The sequence below is a fragment of the Protopterus annectens genome, chromosome 3.part1 (assembly GCF_019279795.1).
Source record: "Protopterus annectens isolate FY-2018-M chromosome 3.part1, PAN1.0, whole genome shotgun sequence".
Lineage (NCBI taxonomy): Eukaryota > Metazoa > Chordata > Ceratodontiformes > Protopteridae > Protopterus > Protopterus annectens.
The window spans coordinates 90,014,688-90,035,731 of NC_056732.1; the positions used below are offsets into that span (position 1 = coordinate 90,014,688).

The 21,044-nt window shown below is 43.3% G+C and overlaps 1 protein-coding gene across 1 annotated transcript in view; it reads right to left on the bottom strand.

Moving 5' to 3' along the window:
- Positions 1-4,688: 4,688 nt before the first annotated feature.
- The window catches only part of WASHC5 (WASH complex subunit 5), a 1,015,994-nt gene continuing 999,638 nt past the window's right edge, over positions 4,689-21,044 (bottom strand). Inside the window, exon 28 of the mRNA XM_044066602.1 lies at positions 4,689-5,003. Coding sequence (XP_043922537.1) covers positions 4,947-5,003 — 57 coding nt within the window. The 3' untranslated portion in view covers positions 4,689-4,946. The remainder of the gene's footprint in view (positions 5,004-21,044) is intronic.

Genomic DNA, 21,044 nt, shown 5'->3' on the forward strand with positions numbered 1-21,044 from the left:
TCAGCCCAACCCTCTGCACCTATTTCACCCTAAACTCAAGACACTGTCACCTGCTCCAATCTACAATCTACCAAAATTCATGCCTAGCAAACCAATATGGCTAAAGGATATCTCCTTCAACAACCTAGTCCAAGCTGGTGATATCCATCATAACCCTGGTCCTACATCCTTTATTAACAACACTCATCCCTTACCCTCTTCCTCCTATCTCAACACCCTAAAGTTGTTTTACAATAAATGCACAAAGTCTAAACAACAAAGTACACCAATTTCAAGCTTGGTTAAGCCATAACCAACCAGATATCTTAGCCATCTCCGAAACCTGGCTCAAGCTCTTTATCTCCAACTCTGAGATTCTGCCCCCAGGATTTCATTGTCTCAGAAATGACTGACTAAATAAAAAAGGTGGAGGCACTGCCCCAGTCTACTCCAACCTTATTACCTTAATTCCCCTCCAAATTCCAATTCCTCAATTCCAAAACACTGAACTAACTGCTGGAATTCTAAAACTAAATAACAATAAAAATATCTGCATCACTACCTTATATATCTCACCTGGTAACGATATCTCTACACTCAAAAATATTCTCCTATGGGCCTCTACTGAAATTAAATATGAAACTTGTATCCTTTGTGATGTGAATGTTGACTGGAATAAAATCAATTGCCCCTCTCCCTCCCTATCCATTAACCTCTATAACTTCACTCAAATAATCGTCTCCATCACTCGACCTAACAAAATAAACCTTCCCAGATCCACTACTGATTGGATCCTAGTCTCAGATCCAAATAAAATAACCAATTCTGGCACAATTCCTGATACCTTTAGCGACCACCTTCCAGCCTTTATGCATCACTCAACAAGTTCTTCCCCACACCAGCATCAATACATTCAAACTCTTAACCTCAATAGCTTCAACCCAACTACTTTCTCAAATACTTTCAAACAAATGAACTGGCAAATTCTAAACATCCATCCTTTTGACAAGGCTATAGAATACTTCAACTCTGTCTTCCTTGATACTTTAAACTCACTAGCCCCACTAAGAAACAAAAGGATAAAAACTAAAACTGCTCCTTGGCTATCCAAAGAGACAAAACAGATTATGCACCACAGAGACAAACTATGGAAGCTTTACCAAAACAATAAACTGGCCAGTACCTTGCTCCAATATAAACAGCTTCACAACCGTTCAAAACAACTAATCACCAAAGACAAAAAATACAACTATATCAAATTTCAGTCCAATAACAATAAAAAAACCCCAAATTCTGGAACTCAATAAACTCACTCCTCAATCCAGGCTCCAAGAATAATCCCTGTCCTGACCCAAGTAAATATGACCTCGAACTAGGCTCTGAATTTAACTAATTTGTCATAGAAACTATTACTACCCTCACCAAGACATTTCCCAATAATAACCCAACTGCTCTACACTCTCCCCCTTCTAACTCACCTCATCTGTTTGAACTCAAACCCATCTCCACTAACTTTATAAAAAAATGTTGTCCAAACTTAAACCTTGCTCTAACACTCCCAACAATATTCCCTCTTCCTTCCTAAAATGTGCTGCTGATGGCATTGCTCTACCAATCAGCATCATTATTAACTGATCCATAAAAGAATCATACGTCCCCAAACTCTGGCGCCCAGCTTATATTCTTCCTCTTCATAAAGGAGGCAAAAATACCAGTATCTCAAACTTTTGCCCCATTGCTTTGCTCTCACCAATCTCCAAAATCCTAAAAAAATGCATCCACCTCCAACTTATGCCTTTCCTGACCTAAAACAATCTTCTCACTCCTACTCAGCATGGCTTCCATCCAGGCCATAGCACAATAACCACTCTACTCTCTTTCCTAGAAACTGTCAATCAAGCCCGACATTCAGGACACTTAGTTTCTACTGTTTTACTTGATCTGTCTAAAGCCTTTGATACTGTTTCCCACAAGCACCTTCTCTGTCATATTGTAAACCTTAATCTCTCACATAATGCTTTATCCTGGTTGTCCACCTATCAGACAGATCATAGGCAGTCAAATGGAAGAACTCCATCTCTTCCTTCCTACCTACCCCAACTGGCGTACCACAGGGATCCATCCTTGGGCCAATGCTTTTTAACATCTTCATCAATAACTTTCACACTGCTATTCCTGATGCCAAAATTATCCAATACGCAGACGATTCAACCTTAGTCTGCTCTGCCTCAAACCTCTCTGAATTTCTGACTAAAACCCAAACTGCCTTCTCAACAACAGAAAACTGGATGTGCCAAAACCACCTCTCTCTCAATGCAAATAAATCAAAGATTCTACTATTCCCTCCCACAAAGACCCTCTCCTACGATAAAAACAACTTCAAAGTCTATAGTCAAACCAACTCACCTAAAGAAGTGGTCCCCTCGGCCAAACTACTTGGCATTACTGTAGATGAACACCTCAAGTTTGATATTCATATTCAACAAAATATTAAGAAAACCCACCAAAAGCTAGGTATGCTGTATATGAATAATTGATTTCTCTCCAACTCTACCAGGCAAACACTGGCCTCGACTTATCTTCTTCCTTCCTTATTATATGGAGCCCCTCTCCTAACCAACCTTTCCTCCTCTATCACCTCTAAACTAGAAAACTGCTACAACAAAATCTCTAAATTTGCCTCTAAATCTAAAAATACCACCCATCACTGCCTAACCCTACAATCCCTGAATTGGCTTGAACTCCCAAACTACCTAGACTATCTCCAACTCACTACTGCATATAGACTCATATTTCATCCAACAAAATGTCCCGCTCTAACTAACATCCTTCTCCCTTATACACCCAACAGAGATCTCAGATCTGAAAATCAGAACTTAATTACTATCCATAAACCTAAACGTCCTGCTGGCCAACTTCTCCTATCTTTTTCACTATGCAAAAAATGGAATTCCCTTCCCTCCACACTAAGAACCATACCAAACTCAGAAAACTTCAAAACTCAACTATTCAAACACCTGTGCACTAAATGGAAATGTACCTGCCTTCACCCAACCTAATCAAAGAGGGTTCTCTCTATGGTTTCCAAGCTCTACAACTCTCATAGTTATCTTCCTATGAGCCTATCTAAGCTCTCAACAATTTCTATAGCTTATCTCTAAGCTCTCAACTCCCACAGCTACCCTCACACAGCCCAACCTTGTAAATACAATTTAATATCCGCGGTGGTGCAGCGGTAGCGTTGCCTCACAGCAAGAGGTTCTCCCGTTCAATTCTCGGCTGGAGTGCTGGGAGTGCCTTCTGTATGGAGTCTACATGTCCTCCCTGCAGTTGGGAGGGCGGTCGGAAGACATGCATAAAAGGGCGTGCCGTCATTGAAGGTTGAACATCGAAATGGCACCTCGGCGTCCGTCAAAATCTACTGCCAATCATTAGCAGACCGGAGTTCCGCTGTGGTGACCCCTAACCAGGAAAAGCCGAAAGACAACAACACAACATTCTACTGTTGATGTGTGTATGTAAAGCATATTTATATTTTCTTAAAAGGTTTGTATGTAAACTGTTTCCACACCTAACACATATCTGTTTTCCTCAAATGAAATTGTATGATCCCTACCTTCAAGCTTAATGAATTTGTTAACTATGCATGATATTGAATGCATTTATGAGTAACTATTCTACATAATATTTTCTTTAATATTAACTATCAGTTGTATCTAAATTGTATAAATCATCTTTAAGCTTTTCTCCCCGGGCCTCCACTGAAAATGGGTCAATTTGGCCCAGTGGACTTTCCCGGTAATAAAACTGCAAACAAACAAATAAATAAATAAATAAGTAAAACAGTCGCAGTGGTGCAGCGGTTAGTGTTGTCACCTCACAGCAAGAGGTTCTCCTGTTCGATTCTTGACTAGAGTGCCTTCTGTTTGGAGTCTTCATATCATCCCCGCGGTCAAATTCACTTTAAAAGACAAGCAGGTAGGTGTGTGCGTGTGCTTTCTTTGAAGGTTGGGCGCCGGGCTGGCAAATCGACACCATAAAAATTCACTGCCAATCATTAGTGGACCGGAGTTCCGCTGTGGCGACCCCTAACTGGGAAAAGATGAAAGACAGTTTATAGTATTTTTTTGTCATAAACTTTAGCCAGTGACTTGAGTGGGGGATGCTCAAATATATAAGCAAATCAATGAATTGTGAAAAAATTTAACAGTTTTCTTATCCTCACTGAGTGCAAATTATACTAAAATGGCAAATGAAAAATGCCTGTAAATGTGAAATGCAGCAAAGTAAATAAGTTTTGAAACAACGAGAAGAAATGAAGATGGGATGCTTATGTAGGGGGGTCACGTACAAACTTGCACAAGAGAATCAACAGCATGACAAAGGTGTTGCATCATGCAATGGGACTCCAGACTGCTGAAAAAATGCTGACTGACCATTACCATTAGGAAGTAGAGTAGAAGTTCAGCTGTTACACTGCTGGGATCTCCCCACAGACAGAACATCCCTTATAATATCCTTGGTCAACTTAATATAACTGACATAGTGAATACAAATTGAAATTATTCATGAATTGTTTAAAATGTCTCTGAAAAAAACTTATAATTCCAACGCAGATGCCCATCTGCTATAAAGTGTCTTACAGATGGTCTTGTAGTTTTGTAAAGCATGCATAAAGCCTTTAGTAAATGCCAAAAATACACACTATGTTAAAGAATTGTTTTTATTTTAACTATAAATGTAATTTAGTAATTTGTATACTTTTCTTTACAAGAATGCATGTGCTTTGCTATAAAGATTTTTTTTGAATTACATAATTTACACATGTATAAAACTTCAACAAGATACTGGATGATACTACAAAGTGCTTCTAGGACTTCACATAAATGAAGTTTTAAAAATATTGCTAACATAGAATGATGAGCAATTGTGATGAACACATTCAGGTAAGTTTCCTCAATGTTTACTCATGGAATAGTTCTGAATTCATCAAAGATGAAGCTAGGGACGTGTGCCTCCACAACCTATAAAAATAATGAAAAAAAACAGCAAATTAGATGGCTCAGTGAATACATACTAATATTCTAAAGAATACTACATTTCTTCACTTTCTTAGTAATTTTCAGCAATAATTATCTGCTTCTAGGTCTAGATGAGAAATGTCATGTCTTTTCAACCAGCTACCCGATTGAAAAGACATGACATTTCTCATCTAGACCTAGAAGCAGATAAGTGGATATTACCTAATAATGAGTAAGTGAGTGAGTGAGTAACTACGTGTGTGTGTGTGTGTGTGTGTGTGTGTGTGTGTGTGTGTGTGTGTGCGTGTGTGTGTGCGTGTGTGCGTGCGTGTGTGTGTGGCTATGTTGCAGGGAATCAAGTGAAAACAGCAGCCTTGAAAAATCTGATGAGACTAAAGACATGCGAGGATGGGAATGATTGTAGCATTGTTATACAGTGGTTAAAACCTGTACCTCAAAGCTCACAAGTTAGAGAATTCAATCTAGACCTCCTGTCGTTGTCTTTGTGTGGAGTCAGCATGTTTTCTCCATGTCTGCTTGGTACTAGGTACTCTGGTCTTCCCCACCTCCTCAAACATACTGGATGACTGGCTAAAACTGACCTTGTATATTGCATCCCCTCTTTCTCTTGTGGTCCGGGACATTTGAGAAAAGAATATGACATAGGCTGTCTCACTTAGCTAGTTAACAAAAGAAGAAAATGCTAAAAATTAAAAAGAAGTTAGGGAGAGAGACTCCCAACAGTTTTTTTTCAACACTTGACATGAAAGGTGCCAGCCAAAAGAGACAAAGAGAACCAGTTAAAGGACAACTGCACCCACAAACTGAAAAAAAAAGTTCTCATATTTAACTTATATGCAGCACAGGCATCTCTGCATTGTTCCAACTGATTATTATTCTGTAAATATGTTTCAAGAAAGATGGCATAATGCAGACTACCAAAATAACATGATTTTCTTGTATAACCTTCTTCCCACAGTACAGTACGTGTGCCTTGCAGCTGCAGCTGTGCAAACTCAATATGTGAGGCTGAATCCATTTTCCTGAAATTCCCTCAGAAACAGAAGGTTCCTAAAACCCAGAATTTTTATAAAGTACAGTTGTGCACACTTACCATGTAGATGTTCGAGTGTATTCACTGTTGCAGTAATCAAATTTGGGTTATCCCTGCTAGGGTAGTCCTCGACCAGCCCAAATACCAGAAGCTTAGTATTTCTGCGTCGGTTGCTGTCGCTTAAGGACTGACGTCAGGTCACCAGTAGTATAAAGTAAGGCAGCCAATGCCATTACATCAGTTTTTCTTGCCTAACCTGTCAGGTGCCCCCAAGCAGGAGCCAGGTTCTGGTGGAAGATCCCCACCAGTAAAAAGTAAATACCAATATGTCCCTTGTAAGGAAAGAGAAGAACAAAGGGGGATGGAGTGTGGGCAACCTGGACTGCAACAGTGAATACACCCGAACATTTACATTTATGGTAAGTGTACACAACTGTACTATGTTCTTCGTGTTTTACTGCTGCAGTCATCACATTTGGGTTGATTCCCTAAGCTGAGGAAATGGGAGGAGGCAGTCAAGGAAATTAGGGGCTGGCTAGGATGCCCTGCAAGACTGCAGAGGTAAACCCTGCCCTGGATTTGGAGGAGAGAGGCAGGTGGTAATGTTTGGTAAAAGTGTGAACAGATGTCCAGGTGACAGCCTCCAGGATGTCCCTGGCGGGGACTCCTTTCAGGAAAAGCTGCAGAGGTGGAGGCTGCTCTGGTAGAATGAGTCCTGACCCCCTTGGGGGGAGGCTTTCTGTGTTGCTTGTAGCAGAAATGGATGCAGTAAGCTATCCATTTAGAAATGGTTTGTTTGGAGATGGCTTTGTCTTCTGCCCCTGTAGCAAAGCTAACCAGCAATTGATTAGACTTTCTGAAGGATTTAGTCCTGTCTAGATAAAATCTGAGCTGTCTGCGCACATCTAGAGAGTGCAGGATCCTTTTCCCCTTGTTCTGGGGATTAGGAAAAAAGGTGGGCAAATGAATGGCTTTGTTGAGAGCCACACTGGACACCACCTTGGGCACAAAGGATGGGTTAGCCCTGAGGGATACCATGTCAGCATGGAAGATGAAGAGTTCCACAGCCATGAGTGCTTGCAGCTCGGAGACTCTTCTGGCTGAAGTGAAGGCCAGAGGGAAAGCTGTCTTCCAGGAGAGAAATTTTAGCTCTACAGAAGAAGTTAGTTCAAAGGGGGGCAAGTTGAGCTTTTCCAACACAAAGTTAAGGTCCCAAGCTGGGGTTGGTGCTCTTCTGGGTGGCCTCAAGTTGCTAGCCCCTCTTAGGAACTGTATGATCAAGAGGTGTGAGAAAAGGGGCTGCTCAGTGGGTAAATGAGCACAGATAGCAGAGGCATGAATTTTAATAGAGGAAAAAGAGAGGCCACTGTGCAGCAGGTCAGCTAAGTAATCCAGGATGAGAGGGAGGGAGGTCTGTGCCATATTGGCTCCCTTAGCCTGAATCCAGGTGCAGAACCTTTTCCATTTGTCAGCATAAGGCTTTCTAGTGCTAGGGCATCTGGCCTCACGTATAACATCTAGAACCTATTTACTGAAGTTGGCAGATTGAATGGGGGTTAGGGAATAAGCCAAGCTGCCAAACTGAGTGTCTGCAATTGGGAAGATGCAAGAATTCCGCTTCCCTCTGGATCAGGAGGTTTGGAATCAGAGGAAGATGTATGGTGGCAGTGGGGACAGGCTGCGCAGCAAGGGATACCAGTGCTGGTGAGGCCAGTCTGGAGCTATAAGAATTGTCCTTGGTTTTTCCTCCTTTATTTTGAGCAGTACCCTGGAAATGAGAGGTATTGGAGGAAAGGCATATACCGCTACACTGACCCAGGGGAAGGACAGGGCATCCACTCTCCAAGGCATGCAGTGATGCTCCCTGGTGCGGAATTTGCTGAGCTCATGGTTGGTGTGGGAGGCAAAGAGGTCGACCTTCAGGGTGCCCCATTTCTGAGTTATTAGGATGAAGGTTCTTCTGTTGAACTGCCACTCATGTGGGTCCAGAAGATTTCTGCTTAACTGGTCTGCCAGAGAGTTGAGATAACCTTGTAGGAATTGTGCTAACAGGTGGAGTTGCATGGCAGAGACTGTGTGCCAAAGGGTCATGGCCAGCCTGCATAGAGAGTAGGAGTAAGTCCCTCCCAGCTTGTTGATATACCACATTACAGTGGTGTTGTCTGTTTTGATCAGGAGAGCCCCTGGGGAAAACAGTGGCTTGAAAGCTATCAAGGCGTGCTGGACAGCCATCATGTCTTTTTTGTTGATGTGCAGAGGGATTTGCTGTGGGCTCCATTGGCCCTGTATGCACCTGCCGTCCAGGTGTGCACCCCAGGCATAGTCAGATGCATCTGTGTTGAGGGTCTGGGCAACAGGGGGTGGTGAGAAAGGTAGTTCCTTGTTGTGGGAGCATGCTGTTGCCCACCAAAGAAAATCTTTTCTGAGGCAAGGAATTATAGGTATCAGAGTCTCCAGGTCTTGAGAGTGCTGACACCAAAGGCTTTTTAGGTACCATTGACGTTTCCTCATATGCAGTCTGGCATATGGAATGAGTAGTATGCAAGATGCCATGAACCCCAGAGCTTGCAAGATCTTCCTTGCAGATAGCAGAGGTATGGTGGCTAGTTGAGAGAAGCAGGCTGTCAGGAAAATTTGCTTTTCTGGTGTAAGGAATGCCATTTGGGATGCTGTGTCCAGGCTTGCTCCCAGGAATATAATCCTTTGGGTGGGCACCTGTTTGGATTTCTTTTCGCTGATTGTGGACGCTAAAGAGTTTAGTAGGGACTTTACAAAGGCAAGGTGCTTGAGCAGCTTTTCCTGGCTGTCTGCCTGAATTAGGCAGTCATCTCAGTAAGGGTAAATCTGGATATTCCTTTGTCTGCAAAAGGCAATGGCTGGAGCCAGACATTTTGTGAAAACTCAGGGAGCAGTAGATAAGCCAAAGGGAAGCGCAGAGAACTGAAAGTGCTGAGATCCTGCCCTGAAACAGAGGCATTTCCTGCATGATTCCCTGATAGGAATGTGGAGGTAGGCCTCTTTTAGATCTAGGGTGGCTAGCCAAGTGGCCTTGGAGAGCATGGGTAGCAGCTGCTGGAGGGTGAGCATTTTGAATTTTGGGATCATCAGGAAGGTGTTTTGAATAGATAGATCGAGGATGGGGTGCCAGGTGCACTCTTTTCTGGGTACCAGAAAAAGTCTGGAGTAGAAACCTTGGCCTGTCTGTTCTGCAGGAACGTGCTCTACTGCCCTCATAGAGAGCATGGAAAAGACTTGCTTTTCCACCTCTGCCCACTGGTTTGGAGGCAGATCTGGGAACCCTTTTGTGGCAGGAAGGGTGTGGAAAAAAAATTTGTATCCCTGGGACACTATGTTGAGAACCCAGCGGTCGCTGGTAATGGTGGCCCAGGTGCTTGCGTGAAAGGAGAGTTTTCCTCCTTGGGGTAAGTGAAGGTGGGCAGTGGGAGGGGTGGGGGAGATGAGCCATTGTGAGTTTTTACCATAAGGGGGTGGCTTAGAACTCCCTGGTTTTGAAGTGGAGGTAGTCTAATGCTTAGATCTCTGCATTCCTTGTGGCTGCTGTCTGGGAGGTCTGGTTCCCTGGGGTCTGGGCTGGACTGGTTTAGTGGGAGCAGGAAAGGACCAGTGCTTGGTGGGACAATGCCTGCTGAACCTGGGTGGCTGGACCTGTAAGAAATTCCTGTCTGCGTAGATTTTGCTTTTTCTTCCATCTTTTTTAAGACCTCTTCTGCCTTAGTGCCAAATAATTGTATTTGTGCAAGGGGACATCCAACAATTTAGATTTGACATGGTCTGGCAAGGGCTATTCCTTAAGCTATGCATGCCTTCTAATGACAAATCTGGTGACAGCTGCCCTGCAAGAAGCTTCTAGGGCATTAAAACCACAGTGCAAGGTGTGTTTAGTTACTTGACTTGCAGAATGCATTAACTCTTGTAACTAGATTCTGCACAAGCAGGAAAGGAAGACATTTTTTGTTTGAGGAGTTCCAGGGTATGTTGCTGAAATTTTAGTACATGGAACTGACAATTTAGTGCCCTGATAGCAAGAGTAGCTGAGATGTATACTTTTTTACCCCATCTGTCTAGTGCTTGGGAATCCCTATCTGAGGGGGTGGGATTCTTAGCAGAGGTTGCTTTAATCCCTTTAGGCCCTTGAGAAATTACCTCAGGGTCAGCAGAAGGATTTTTAAAAAGACATTTGTGAGAGTCAGGGACTCTATAGCACCTGTCTGCTTTTCTGGGTGCAGGAGGGAGGGTGTCAGGAGTCAAGCTCGATTCAAGGAAAACATCCAGGACTGGGGGGATGGCCAGGAGTCTGTGCTGCGGAAGATCTAAGAATTCCCTGAGTCTCTTTTTAGACTGAGGGTAGTCCTGACTCTCCCATTGGAAATGCTACCTTAAGGTATGAAGGGTTTCCCCAAAAGAAAGATCCTCTGGGGAAGGGGCGGAAGGGACAGAATCCTCTGCATCAGAATCCACATAAGTGGAGAGGGGTTGCAAGTCTTCGTATTCAGATGCATCAGAGTCATCTGACTCTTGTTCAGACAAAACTACAGGGGACAGATCTCTTTTCCTTTTGGAGGGGGTAGCTTGGCTTCCCCTGATCAACATGATAAGGTCTTCCGCCATTTTAAGCATTTGAGAATGAGGCAAGGAAGCAGGTGCCTGAGATTGGGATGTCGGTTTCTTGGGTGTGGTTCATACCATGGGCCTAAGAAACTCGGTCGTTTTCGAAAGAACAGTGGTCGTGAAAGAAGACGTTGGTTTGTGTCGAGAATCGGTAGTGCGAAGGACTTCCTTGGAAGCTAGTTCCTGCTCAACGGCTCCAGACCCATCCAAGGTAGAGACGACCGCAGGATCCTTAGTCAAAGGAGAGTTTTGTGGCATACCGGACTCCGAAAAGGGTCTCGGTAGTGGCCTGCGAATCCACAGAAGCGGGCATCAGGGGCTGTGAAAGCACCTCACTGAGGACCGAAGAACGGACAACTAGCTTAACGGAAGCGTTGTCGTTAGGTTTGGACCTGCGTGGTCTGTCCCCATCTTTATCTTTACATTTTTTCGCAAGATCTGCTGTCGGATGGCTTACCAAAGCCATATCAGAGTTCGAGGACTGTAACCGAAAATATCTAGTTACAATAAGGGCCTGATGACAGATAGGTCCGGCATTGAACAAAGCACAGAAGCGACAGCAGGGGACGTTGTGGTCTGGGTCTAAACAAGTGATGCATTAAGAATGAAAGTCTCGGTGTGGTATTTACTTTCCACAGGTGAGACAATTGTTAACGTTTTCTGACATCGGTTAGTGCAAGAAAAAAGAATCCCTAGCGAGGTACGTAGCCTTACAAGCCTTCAGCTTCAAATTGGTAGACGAAACTCAGGTAGTGGCTGACCAGCACCCGTGCGAACTGCTTCTGCTTCGGGCTCCATGGCAAGAAAGACTGATGTAATGACATTGGCTGCCTTACTTTATACTACTGACAACAGTCCTGAAGCAACTAATCCTCTGGTATTCGGGCCGGCCGAGGGCTACCCTGGCAGGGATAACCCAAATGTGATGACTGCAACAGTGAAACATGAAGAACATCTGTCTAACCTTATGCCTTCAACATAAATTTCTTCATACTATGCCTAAAGGTAAAACTATTCATCTAAAATAATCACAGAGAGCAATAGCTGAAAAAGATATGCACATTTTGTAACTGTGCAGGGCTAACCTTTGGAAATATGTGTACATTTTATATGTTAGGAGTGTGGGAAGGGAGCAACAATACAAAGATGTTAGTTCAAAAATAGACATTTCTGGTTATATCTTGGTGCTCTGTATGATACAGTGAAGTCACTACTATACTCTCTCTCTCCAATGAATTACAAATTTTAGTACTCTAAACTCCTGTATTTTGAAAATGTCTATAGGGAGTCACTATATGTCTCAGACTTAACAATGGTTGTACTCTCAATTTCTGATTTTTTTTTTCTGTTTGCACCAAATGCCAGTATATCTTTTAATGAGTCTCTGAATTTTAAACTACTAGACTTTCTCAATAGCTGTAAAAGCTCTTCTAGAAACAGCTGCTAAATGACTTGATTTCTGTTAAACCTCTGATGTAAGTTAAGGCATCAACCTATCACTCGGTGTTTTTTTACTAATCATGTTTAAATTACCTTTCACTCGAATCTTAGCAGTGACTCCTTACATTCTTTCATTCTGCTTGAATTTGGAAGCAGTGACCTAATTAATTTTGTTAAGGCTATAAATGAGAGATGCTGATTCCTCTCATCTACTTGATGACTTCCAGACTGACTGTGAGGTACCAAATGAAGCAAGAAATACTAGAAGTAAATAACAGGAGATTTTAAAGACAGACAAAATGGTATACAAAGAGACTGTAATTTTAGCTATTAACAGAAACATAGGAGAGAGATACTTAAATTGTGTTTACAAGTAGTGGTTTTGAGGCACAATTCACTGAACAAGAATTACTGTGTGAAGAAAAAAAATGAAATTTTGCATTATACCTACACTTTGATATATACCATGGCATCCAACAGTCTGGAACTTACCTTGCTAATGCAAATAACAACCCTTATTGAATAATATGGTACTTGTAGACAAAGATTTGAGGTAACAACCATCCTGCCTTACTTGGTAGCATGTAAAAGTCTACATACCCACAACCAAATGTAAACAAAAGTTCTGTATTTGCTGTAACACTAGATCCATGTTTTCTTCTGTTCTTCTCAACCTATGGGATATTGGATTCAAACAGATGTGAGGTGAGCACTTCAGACTCTTAGCTCTGAAGCTCCAACATAGCTCCCATAATGCTCTGAATTCTTAAGTATCCTCATATTGAGTTTGCTCCTCCTGTAATTGACCTCTGTCTAATATGTCACCTAACAAACCTGAGACCAATACCAAACAGGTCCCTAAAACATGTCTTCTGGTAGGTCTTCAAGGGTCACTAAGAAGCACAAAACATCAGTGACAATTTGGTAGGGAGACTGTGGGAGGGATGGTGGCGGCACACGGAAGAAGACAACATTTTGTATCTGGTCTCTGAAGCACTGATTCTACAGACTGCACCTGCCCCTAGGGCAGCATCCACTGAAGTTCTCCCCTCTCTCCCAGGTGGGGTACTGTCAACTGTAGCTTTCTGAACAAACTGCTGTGACTTATGGAAGAATAGCCACTTCCCACCCCTCTGGTTGAGTGAACAGGCCCACAGAGGGATGGAAAAGGGAAAAGTGAACTCCCATGGCAGACAATGTCTCGCCCTCTCATTTGCTCCTAGTCAGGGTGTCCTAAACTTTAGTGCAAAACAAAGTAAATCCATCAAAAGGGGCATTAAGGAAGGATGCCATGAATCACTCTGCAAAATTACAAAGGCACATTCAGGTATGGTGGCAGACTGTGATGCTGGTGCCTGCTGTCCTAGCCATACCATCCGCTGCACTGGAAATAAGACACATGAACATGTTTAATAGTGACAGCACGGTGGCCAACTGAGCCTCCATGTACTTACGAGTCTCGAATGTCAGGATATTACAGACTTACATACCCCATTAATAAAGGTCCTCTAAACTGTATAGTTCAGACCATGGAGGGAAAAAGTGACTGAAGCATAGGTTAGTTTCCCAAATCTATCCAGTGCTTGTGAATCTCTGTTTGGAGGATGGACTAGTGTACTCTGCTCTTAAAGCCCTTTCTTGGTGGCTGAGGCAACAACAAAAGCATCAACCATAGTCCCCTTGCTCCAACAGGATCTATCCCTAGGTGGGACTAACATTTTATATGGCTTCAGGTGGGGGGTACCAAGACATGAATGGGCTTGCAATGAAGGCCTCAAGAAACACCAACTCTACAGGGGGAGAGGCTTTGGTGGTCCAACATTCCCTCTTTCTCATCAAATTCAAGTAGGTTCCCAAAGGTGGTATCATCACAGAATCACAGAGGGATTTTTAGGGACATTTCCCCCTAACTGAGGTCAGAGCCCTTTGCCAAAGACTCCTTGGGGGGAATCTAGGTGCCTGTTTTTGAACTGATGCTTCTTGTACTGCACAGAGGGATACAGACCAGGCATACAAGGAATTCAAATGGGAGCCCTAGGACCGGGGCTGCTCAAGACCTTGAGAAATAGTCTGTCCTCGAAAAAGGCAATGCAATACTGAAGGATTCAGAAAGAAGAGATCATAATAAATCCAATACATGGTATGGTAACCCCGTCCCAGAACCTGACAAAATTCACTCCACATCTTTGAAAGCTGATGCAGAGGCCAGTCAACTAGTGAAGGACATTTATCAATCCACAGACCTAGCAGAAGTTCCTGCTCCAACCCCCCCCCCCGCAACAAGGCCAGATCTAAAACTGAGACAGAGCTGAGTTGCCCAGGGAAGAAGCACCAAGGGGCGAGGATCTCTCTGAAAGTCTTAAAGTGAACCCTGATCTGGGGTCTCTGGTACTTCAGCCCCGAGATGCAGAAACCTCCAAAATTGCTGGAGTCAAGTACACCAAGGTAGTCATAGGTGACAAAAGCAGCAATGCTGTTGGTGCCAGCGAGAGAGGTACACAGTCAGGAGCTGGATCCAGGACCACCAGTATTGAAGGATGGACTGGGGAAGGAGAAATAAAGTAAGAGGCAGAAGGGCCACCTCTTTTCACCCTCAGATCAGGGCCTCCAAGAACATTTGCATCATCTTGTCCAAATCAAATTCCCTAAGGTTCTGCATGGACATAGCAGACTTAGAGGAAGCTGTCAAGGATGGCTTAGCAGGTCATGCTGGGATTTATCTTGGACCTTAAATGGAGAAGACTGGATCTGGAGAGGGTGAAAGCTCTGGCGAGAACTCTGAATCCAGGGGAACAGCCAAAAAGGGAGATCGGACCTGACTGGATTCTGGCACTGCAGCCAGAAAAGGGCTCAATACCTCTGAGAGTTGGGATTGAAATGGTTCTGATAATAACTGCCAAATTGGATTGGGGACTGGAACTAGGGAGGTGCCAATGCTGTATCCATAATGGGATCTGAGGAGGTGCAGGGCCTTCGACCTCCTGCGATGGCTCATCTGTGTCTGAAAACTCAGCAAGTAGTTTTCTAACTTTCTTCTCTGTCTCATTTTTTTTTTCTTTCTCTTCTTCTTTTCTGACTCTGTCTTTATCTTTATTTTTATCTTTATCTCTCTTCCCCTTCTGCTGAGGCTTCTTGGGTGGAGAAGGAGAACCAAGAGCCAAACAGCCTGCCAAGTAAGAGGCCTCCAACACTAACTTGACCTGTCTACCAGCCAATGCCTTGGCCCCAAAAGAGGCATAGGCCTGACAGTCTTGATTTAAGTTGGCTATCCACAGGCAATAAATATACTCATCATGAGAGTCTTGAGGGGGCATTGTTTACGACCACAGTCAATGCACTTATGGAAGCCCAGAACCTTCTCAGACATTTTCAAAGGAAATAGCACACAAGAAAGGTAACCCCAAACTAACAGTAAAGCAATACAAGGAATAACAATCAAATGATCTAGCCACCCATTAGTATGAACCTTGGCTCTAGATGATTGTCACTACTGAAGTGACACCTCGAGCCCATGTGCAAAAATGGGAAAAGGGTGTAAGGATGGATGGATCTAATAACTACCTAACAAGTAATAACTATTTTGAACTTAACACTAATCTAGTTAGACAAAGAAATCCCAGTGACTGGGCAGAGCACATTGAAGGGAGAAAACAGCACACACACACACACACACACACACACACACACACACACACACACACACACACACACACACACACACACACACACACACACACACACACACACACACACACACACACACACACAAAATCTTCTTTTCCAAGGAATAGGAGAAAACTCAAACTAGTCATCTAAGTGAAAAACAACTTGAGAAACAGCTGAAAATTGCACAAAAACACTTGGCTCCTACAGAGCTTTAGAGACTATGTCTGACACAGAAGAATAGCAAACAAGATCTTACGTGACTTAGGAATGCAGAGCATTATGGAAGGGGAAATGGAGCTTTGGAGCCAACAGTCTTAAGTGCCAGCCTCAGACATGATCAGATTGGATATCTCACTGGTTAAGGCAGACAGAAAAGACATTAGATCCAATGTATACATTTTCCATAGAGGATGTTATGTACGTTTACCATGACTATACATCTTCATAAGCATCTCTGCTAGCTGGTCATATTTCATTAGAACATCATACCTCAGTGAAACCCATGACGTGAAACCTTTCTCAAGCAGATGTTGATAGCTACAGCCCTCGTATGTGGGCCTGCCTTGTGTCACTGATGCAGGAACTCCTAATAGACAGGACACGCATCACCTTTTTCAGTTCTTTCCAGCCACAACTCACCGGTGAGACTAAACAATAAGTTGATGGCAATAAACACCAATTTCTAGTTATCCTTAAGGGAGAAAAATTAGGTAGGATGCATACAGGCTGGGACTCCTTTTGGTAAGTACCTACAAAATTTATCTTCTTTGAATCAATTTTTAACCAGCAGGTAATTATTTGTTAAATCAAGTCTCAGGATACAAGCAAGACAGATGGAAAATGGACTAGGAAAGCAATCTCTGAATGACTGCTCCACTAATGCCTTCCCTAACCAAACAGCGAATATTCAGACCGTAACGTTTAGTAAACATGTAAGGTGTAGACCTCTTGGCCTCTGCACAAATGTCCCATACTGAAATCCCTTTCAAACACACTGCTGCTGCTGTCACATGGCACCAAGTTCTATCACTTCCCAGAGAAAAAGGTTAGGCATTGAGAAAACCGGGACAAATCAGTCTGTCTGGTAACAGATTTCCCAGACACATCCTGAGCAAAGAATGGTTCCTTTAGTATCTGGGCAATGAAGTGATAAAAATCTCTCCACAGTCTTTCATGACTTTCATGACTTTACCTTGTTCTTCCCAGTAGCTGCTGCCCTGGAGGAAGCTTCTACTAAGTCATACCTGCATTTTATGCTGTCTAGCCACTTGAGAGGCCTAAGCCACCATAGATAAGGCATGTTGCTTACTGCTTGGCTCCTCTGAGGAAGGCAATGTTTTAATAATTCAGAGCTCTAAAAGACAGAATGGAAGATGTGTAAACATTTTCCCCAATCTGTCCACTGCTCTACTGTCTTTGAAAGAAAAGCATTAGAGGGCTTGTCTGTAATCAAGGAAAACACAAAAGGTTCTGCCACTGGGTTTTGTTATAGAAATTTCAAATCTTCAGATACTATATAAAATCTAATAGGCCTTTTGGGAGATGGTGGTTGTGAGACAGGAGCTGTAGAAGTAGATGCAGATGCATCAAGGAAGGTCTCCAATACAGGAGGTATAGGTACAGGAGCAGGGGTACCTACTGCGAGGAGGTTATAGTATCTTTGTTGGTCCTCAGAAATCTGGTTGGATTCCCATTCAAAATGTTTCATCATACTAATAAGTTTTTTTTTCCCAAATGAAGCTTCTTCAACATGGGTGTCGAGAGAAAGAGAATCTTCATCATCAGAGGCCACCTGACCTGGAGAGTAGATCTGGGATGAGTAGGCCAAGGAGTGTCCATCTGAGTCTGATTCAGCCTTCTCATCCTCAGTGGAAGAATCTAAATAGCTCTTTTGAGGAGTGGACTGAAAGACAGAAGAGGGGGTAGGCTGTGCAAAGGATGGTGGCCTAAGTGCCATGATAGCTTTAGATAGGCCCTTTGAAAAATCCATCCAGTTTTCCAAAGATGTCTGGAGGAAGAAACATTTGTTTTTTTTTTTTGTTTCTTTTTCTTAGGTGTTACATCTAATTTGACTAATCTCAGAGGCTCTATCACGTCGACCCTCAATGAGTGACCCAGGAATTTCCTCTCTAATGAGGATTGGTAGTAAGCCTTTGGGTCCTTTGGAAATGATTATGTGGGGTCCCCCCTTCCCAGCATCATCTGCAACTTCAGTCGTTTCAGATGTATAAACCTCAGATGCCATACCGGTCCCCTATAGGGTCATGATAGTGGGCATCTTAGTAAGTGTCAGGCATACAGTGTGTTCTGAAACCTGTGTGGGTACTTCAGAGTCTGACTGGGCAGTTATGGCTTCAAGTCTAGGCCTCACATCAGGGGTATAAGGGTCAGCTGTATTTGTTTGAGCAAGGTGCTGAGTTTCTAAATGGTTATTTAAAGATGAAAGTCACATTCTTATTGTCTTTGGAACAAAGGACTGACAGATTGTATAATTTTTATAACTGTATTCTGTACCTAGGCAGAAAAGGCACTAGGAGCAGATATCCTTGTAGGGAATCTGCCTACCACAATTGCAGTTTATCCTCCTAGCTGAAATCTATCAGAAAGAAACAGCAATGCAAAGAAAAAAAAAGGAAGGTTCCTTGATAGTGCCCTTACCTGAGCCATTGAAAGCCAATGGTACCAACAACCATGCGTAGAACAGATTGACAAGTGAAAGTCACATTCTTATTGTCTTTGGAACTGAGGACTGACAGATTGTATAATTTTTATAATTGTATTCTGTACCTAGGCATCACTCAAAACATTCACTTCTCAGTCCGGCATTTGCTCTAAACTCATAGCAAGCACTAATAAACCTTAGCACTAGACCCCCCCTATACTGTAGAGAAGGACAAGACTCTCTATTCGACCTTACCAGTCAATCAGTAAAACAGTTCACTGTACCTATCCAGGCATGTCCAAAGGGCAGTTTCAGGTGTACTCTTTGGTCCAACTGGTGAATCTGGGTATTTTGAGGCAGTGTTACAACTGCTTCATGTACACAGACAACCCTCTTCTCCTACCCGAAAACACTAATACATGCGAGAGATGCAATTATACAGCCAAACTGGAGGGTAAGCTCTCTCAACCCAAGACTGGACCAGACAGTCAAGAGGAGAAGGGAACTACTTGCATCACACCACCAGTCTCACATAGACCTATGAAACCAGCACCGGCAAAAAACACACATAAATACACAAAAACATACTCAGAGGCTCTTAATAAAAATCTGAAAAAGCAGCAGAGACCTCCAAAGCAGACACCCAAGCAACCTCCACACCCCCCAACACAAACCATGAAACAAATACTTCACAAAACCAGTGTGCCATGCAATCACAGCCCTTAAGGCAAAATAACATACCCAACACACTAGTAACAGGTGACTCTATAGTCAGGCACACTGACGTCCCACTCACTAGGCTGAACAAGGAGGTTACTGTTAGCTGCCTGTTGGGTGCCAGGATCCGCCACATAACACAAGCACTCAGGTCATTCCAGAACAAGTACAAATACGACTCTGTCAATGTCCATGTTGGTGTGAATGACCTGAGCCGTACCTCCCTGGAATACATGAAAAGAGACATGGAAGAGCTCTCTGATCATGTAGCCCAGGCTGGTATGACCCTGACCTTGAGTAGCATCCTGCCCTCACCAAGAATGATACCACAGTATAAAGAAAAAATGATCAATTTCAACAATTGGCTAAGCTTCTGGTGTCATTCACAGGGGATCCAGTGTCTGTCAGCTTGGGATCACATGCTCGACAAGCCACGCTGCTTCGCTAGAGACATCTTGCACCTGTCACCCTTAGGCTTTCGAATACTGGCCAAGGATCTTGCCACCCCCATAGTGCCTTTTTTAGACCAGGCTCAAAAGACAAACCCACCGCCATAAACAGCACAAGTAACAAAGAACTGAGGGTAATGCCGCTCAATGCCGGAAGTCTAAACCTCAAAATGCATGAACTCAAGGCACTCCTCAGTATGGAGAAAATCGATATATGTGCAGTAACAGAAACCTGGTTTAAGGCTCTAGTGGGCATCCCAGCACTACCAGACTACAACTTATACCATACATTTCAGCCACAAAACCCGGGCTGAATTACAAAAGGTGGGGGCGTATCCATATTCATTGAGGATATCCACACCTCCAGGTTAGTGGCACAGCACGATGCTTCAGAGATCATCCACATGCAACTAACAACAGGAAAAACTGCAATTCAAATTGTAGCTTGCAACAGATCATCCACTATGTCCCAGGACCCCCACATTCCTTCATTTCTGGAAACATAAAGGTCCTACCACACACCCTGATATTGGGTGATTTCAATTACCCAAATATTAACTGGGAGAACTACTCAAGTACTAACTCTCTTGCCCAACATTTCCTAGAATTTATAAACTCAAATGCCCTGGATCAACTTTTCAACACCCCCACCAGAGTTGACAACATATTGGACCTGGTCATCACCAACATGGGCAACCGGTGTTCCACACTGGAGGTCAATCCCTCGCTGGTTAGATCTGACCATAAACTAATCACTCTGGATATCAACATTCGACCCCCACCCCCGGTCAAAGAAACCACCGTGAAAAACTTTTAAAAAGCAAACTTCACATTACTTAACACCGAGGTGGAAAGTTTCAAAGCCCCCATGCTAAAGGATAACGCTGCCCAAGCTGCAAAATCCTTTACTAATGCTCTCTACGGGCACCTACAAGAATGCACGGATTGTGCTATCCCAAGCAAAACCAAGACTCACTCCTCCAAGAAAAGGTAACCAATCTGGTGGACCCCCGCCATTAACAAGCTATACAATAGAAGAAGGAAACTAGTACAGAAAAGAGTAAAATCCCAAGAAGGTAAGACATCCCTGATCACTATCAGCAAGAATCTACAATCCCTCATAAAATCATCCAAGGCTAGCTTCGAAAGAAAAATTGCCAAGGACTCCAAAGATAACCACAAGGCATCCTTTAGCTATGTCAAGAATCTAAGTGGCAATTCTCAGATCTGCTTGGAGTTAGTGCAGAATGGTACAAAATACACTGAACCGACTGATCTCGCCAACATCCTGGCAGACAGGTTGAGTACAAACTTCACCCCCCACTCACTCCCAAAAGGGCCCATAACCATACCAGAAGAATGTAGTGCCCCTGAAATCACAGACACTCAGGTTAAAACAGCCCTCTCCAAAGCCAATAACACAGCAT